General features: G+C 40.7%; 1 protein-coding gene across 2 annotated transcripts in view; it reads left to right on the forward strand.

Moving 5' to 3' along the window:
- The window catches only part of LOC109927499 (paladin-like), a 222742-nt gene that overhangs the window by 87684 nt on the left and 129830 nt on the right, over positions 1-5228 (forward strand). For both annotated transcript variants that reach the window (XM_048616323.1, XM_048616324.1), the window contains exon 10: positions 2104-2208. In XM_048616323.1, the coding sequence (XP_048472280.1) occupies positions 2104-2208 (105 nt within the window). The remainder of the gene's footprint in view (positions 1-2103; positions 2209-5228) is intronic.

A 5228-nucleotide genomic window follows, 5' to 3' on the forward strand; every position in this document is an offset into this window, starting at 1 on the left:
TCCTGAGTTCTGAGGAAGGGTCACCGGACCCGAAACGTTAACTCTGTTTTCTCCTCCACGGATGCTGCCAGACTTGCTGAGCTTTTCCAGCAACTTTGTTTTTGTTCCTGATTTACAGCATCCGCAGTTCTTTTGGTTTTTATTACTTGCCCCAACCTTGTTTTGAAGTGTTTGAGTTGAGATAAGATTTTGGATCAGATGAAACATGTTGCTGTTCTTGGAATTGATTTCTGGGTGAAAAGTCAGTGAATGAGGAGCAAAACAACAGTCAGAGTATTCACAAGAAAGGAATCAAATGATTATTTTTCAAATGATAAAGTGAAGTTGAAGTTATTTATTATTCGGCTGAAGTATGAGATTGTTTTATTTCTTTTTTGCCTACTGGAACGTCAGGTAAAATTATTTCAATGATTTTTATCACATTTAGCTATGATACAACTATTTCTGAATTGTGGAGCTGCAAATCAATGCAGAAAATTTTAAGGAGCTGATAGAGAAGAGGCTTTCCACCACAAGTTAAATTCATACATTCATGCAGCATAGAAGCAGAATGTTCAGCCCATTTGATCATCTATTTGATCAATCTAATTAGTTCTCCTCCTCAGTGTGTCCCCATGGCCCTATCATTCTTTTCTTTTCTAAGTTTACATCCAGCTCCCTTTTGTAAATTGCTGTCAAATCTGCTTTCACCACCCTTGCACACTCCAGACCATAAGAACTCATTGTGTGAAAGTTACTGTTCTCATCTCCCACACCAATTCTTTAAGCCTGTGTCCTCTGGTTACTGACCCTTCTTAACCAATGTAAATCATTTCCTCTTAATTCCTCAAAAAATATCAAAACCCTTTATAATTTGAGCACCTCTAATAAATCTCACCCTGCTCTGAGGAGAATAATTCTCACTTATATTACTCCACGTTACAGAATTCTCTCACCACAGTATCTCTTGTGCAAATTTCCAATGAATGTCACAGTGTCTTCCAAAGTACAATAATTTTGGTGTCATTGTTCTGCTAAGAATATTTACAGAGTCTGCTAGGGAAAGGAAAACATTAACTTTATTGAAGGAACATTTTTCTGTAGCTTCATCTTGCCAGGAGGCTGCGAGAGAGAGAGCAGGATGATATGACATGACATCAGTTCCTATGCTGATATATATCTTGTCTCATTAGCTTAGCAGTCAGATCTAAAACCTTATCCTACACAAAGTGTTTGGAATAGTGCTCCAAAGAGATCCAAACTGGATAACTGATCCCTAACGACTCATTGCATTAACAAACTGTCATTGAGCCATATAATTCACAAGGATCCCAAATTAGTTTATTAAAGGACGCTGGAGAGGCCAATAAGGCATCTTCAGCAATCCCCTGATAGTTGTTCAGCGAATATGTGGATGTCAAATAATGGGAGTCTGGGTTAAGCAAACAAACATACAAGTTATGAGCAGGAGCAGGCTGTTTAGCTGTTCAAGCTTGTTCTGCAATTTCAATAAGGTCACGGCTGCTCTGATTGTGGCCACAATTCTGCTTTCTCTGGTACCATTTGACTCGCCTGTTAGTCAAGAATCTACCTATCTCTGCCTTAAAAATATTCAAGCACCCTGCCTCCATCACCCTCTGTGGAAAGAGTTCCATAGACTAATTACCTTCTGAGAGAGAAGAAAGACATTCTCCTCATCTCTGTTTTAAGTAGGACATCTCCTTATTTTTAAACTGTCCCCTAGTTCTATTCTCCCTCCACAAGGGGAACCATCTGTTCCGCACATGCCCAGTCAAGTACCTTCAGGATCTTGTATGTTTCAATAAGGTCACCTCTCATTCTTCTAGACTCATTTGGTACAGACCGACTTGTTTAACTTTTCCTGATCAAATAACCCTTTCATTCTTTCAGGATTGAGTCAAATGAACGTCCTCTGAATTGCTTCTAATGTAATAATATCTTTCCTTAAACAAGGAGACCAAAACATGCTGTTCACACTCACAATTTCGACTCAAATAAGTACCTGTTGTATTGCAAAGTTCTAATCAATAGGAAAGCACAGCACAGTGCAGTGAACAAGGATCTGATCAATGTTTCATGCTCACTGTATTTCTCTTCAATTAGGTGGACACAGCCATCGCTCTCTGCTCTGAAATGCATGACATTAAAGAAGATATCTATGAGTACAAACAGAAGCTGGAGGGCATTGGGGAGAATTGCCAAGTTGAGGTAAATGAGTTGGTGTGGTAATTGAAGGAGACCATAAGATGTAGGAGTATGAGTAGACCATTTGGCTCATCGAATCAGCTCTGCCATTCAATGGAATCACGGCTAATCCGATAATCCTCAGCTCTGCTTTCCTGCCTTTTCTCTATAACACTTGATTCGTTTACTGATTAACAATCTGAATATCTCAGCCTTTAATATACTTAATTATCCAGTTTTGACAGCCCTCACCGGTAAAGGTTCATTACTGAGAGAAGGAAATTTTCCTCATCTCAGTCTTAAATGTGCAACACCTTATTCTGAAATTATGCCCTCTGGTCCTTAGACTCTCCCACAAGGTGAAATCAGCATCTCAGCATCTACCTTGTGAAGTGTCCCAAGAACCTTGTATGTTTCAACAAGGTCACTCCTCATTCTTCTAAGCTCCAATGAATACAGACCAAACCTACCAACATCTCATAAGAAAATCCCTCCATACCTGGGATCAACCCTAGTGAGCTTTTGCTAGACTATCTCCAATGCTGCTATGCCTTTCCTTAGGTAAGGGGACCAAAACTATTCATGGTCTTCCAGTTGTGGTCTAACTAGTGCATTGTATAGCGTTAGCAAAACTTCCCTACTTTTATACCCCATTCCCTTTGAAATAAATGCCAGTGAGTATTACTCACTGAACTGGGATGCTAGAGTTTTGTGATTCATGCACCAGCATGTCCCAAACCCAAATAATATTTAGCTCCTGTATTCTTCTGTCAAAGTGCATAACCTCATTGTGCTCTTACATGCTTCTTAGCTCATTGCGTATTCATATATGAGTAAAACATGAAATCAGTACTCCCTAATCTGGAGTACATGCATTTACATAGTGAAAAGGCACCCAGACAGCACTTCATTCTCTGCAACTTGGAGTATTACTCAACCTGTATTCATCACCCCTACCTAACCCTAGAAATGTCAGGGACCAAGCAACAATCGGACTCACAATTCAGTGAAGCTTCCCTAGATGTTCTGCTGAAAGCTGCCCAGTAGAGGAGGAAAGTGCTTAACCCTAGAGATGAGGTCAGTGCCTGTTGGTTTTGTTTGTGAGCCAGGGGCGAGGTCAAGAAAATCTGGCTCCAGTGTTATAAGAGGATGAATGATCTGCACTTTGCCAGGAGTTTTAAACCTGCTCAGTGCTTCCTTCTCTCAGCATTGTGAGTTAATATTGGAAGGTCACTACAGGGGTCCGCCACACACAAGACTGGGTGTCAGACATCTCCATCAGCTGCCACATCGATAATCAATTTCACTTCATTGCAGTTATTAGTATGGCACTACCTGCAGCACGATGGAATCCCTCTCACACATCTGCAAGGGTTCACATTTAAAACATAAAATGGAACTACAACACTTAGCAGCTCAAGTTTCATCGCTGATCTTTTACTATAACTAGAACAATGCATGCATCTGATCGTTTTTTACCAAAGGCTGGCATGGGTCAAAGAATCAACCATAAAGTAGCTTTGGGATGAACCCCTCACAGGTATTTCACACCATATGATGCTTTATTGTTTTTCATCAACTGTAGCTCTTTGACAACACTGAATGACCATATAATCAGAAACTTTTACTTTTCCTAAACTACATTCTTCTTCTGAAGAATGTGCAATACCAATGTGACCATGCATAGAGAGGTGGGGGAAGTCAGATGCCTGCCATAAGGCTCCTTGTCCCACTTTGAGGTTCAGTTCACTGAGCTGGCAGGAGAGTCAGGGGAATCTACTGTTGCTGAAGGGGAAACTGATGATCCATAGTCTTCTGGTGAGAGAGCCTCCAATCTGCTACTCCCAGCTGCACATCTAGCCACAATGTCTTTATAAATTCTTGGCAGCTCGCAGCATTAGGTAATTTGTTTTCGTGCAGCCTCAGATCTTGCGCCAAGCCAGGTAAGAACAGCAGATTTTTTTCCCTTGAGGATATTAATGAATGTGCTCTTAAACAACAATCAATGATGGTCAGCACTACTGAGACTAGCTTTCAATTCCAGATTTTATTATTGGGATTTAAATTTGCAGCTACGTCCCTAGTGCATTAGACTGGGCCACTGGATTATTGGTCCAGTGATATTATCACTGTAATACCATTTCCCTTAACAATAAGAGTATTGCACAAAGTAGTAGAACTTACTGCCTTTTTACTCCATATTGTAAAAGTTTTCAATCAATATAGCTTCAACTCCATCAGAATAGAAAGGTTCTTGGGTGAGAAGGTGCTGAGACATTCCAGGCTGATACTCAGTGACGAGGTTTACGTCTATAACAAAATGTAATATTTTCAATATGTGACAGATATATATTGGACATGCTCATTTATATACATAATGTATCACTTAGACCAGTGGCATTCTCTAGAAAAAATAGTGAGGGCCAATTAGGAATTTGGAAAATATTAATTGGGTAGTAAGTGGAATGTTACGAATAATTTATTGATTAATTTCAATTTCTTTCTTCAACAAGGTATGTATGTTAGGCATAAAAATGATTGTAAAAGATAATGATGTTAGTAACTGTACACAGTTTGCCAAGTCAACAATTACTAATTTATAAATGCTTTCCACTTACCTACTGCTCCCTCATTTCTGACCCTTGCCAAATAATGATTCTCTTGTTTGTGGTGTCCCTCTCTGACCTTCCTTCTTGCCACCTTCTCCTGCTCACTGACTCTTTCACTTGTCAACTTGCTCAATTGACGTACCTTACCACCTCCTTGTCTCTCTCTCACACATTTCTCCGCTTGCTGACCTTCTCACTGACCTCTCCAGCCTTGCTGCTCACTCTCTTGCTCATCCTGTCTCTTCCTGAGCCTCCTGTTTGCCACCTCTCTTGCACTCCCTGCCTCTCTCCCGTTCCTACCTCTCTCTCACTCCCACCTCTCTCTCACTCCCTCGCCCTGTTTCACCTGCCATCACTCTCTGACCTGCTGCTCCTCTCCTACTTGCTACCTCTCTCATGTTCGCTGTCCCTCTCTCATGTTCGCTGTCCCTCTCT

Source organism: Rhincodon typus, chromosome 34 (genome assembly GCF_021869965.1).
Source record: "Rhincodon typus isolate 14 chromosome 34, sRhiTyp1.1, whole genome shotgun sequence".
Taxonomy (NCBI): Eukaryota; Metazoa; Chordata; class Chondrichthyes; order Orectolobiformes; family Rhincodontidae; genus Rhincodon; species Rhincodon typus.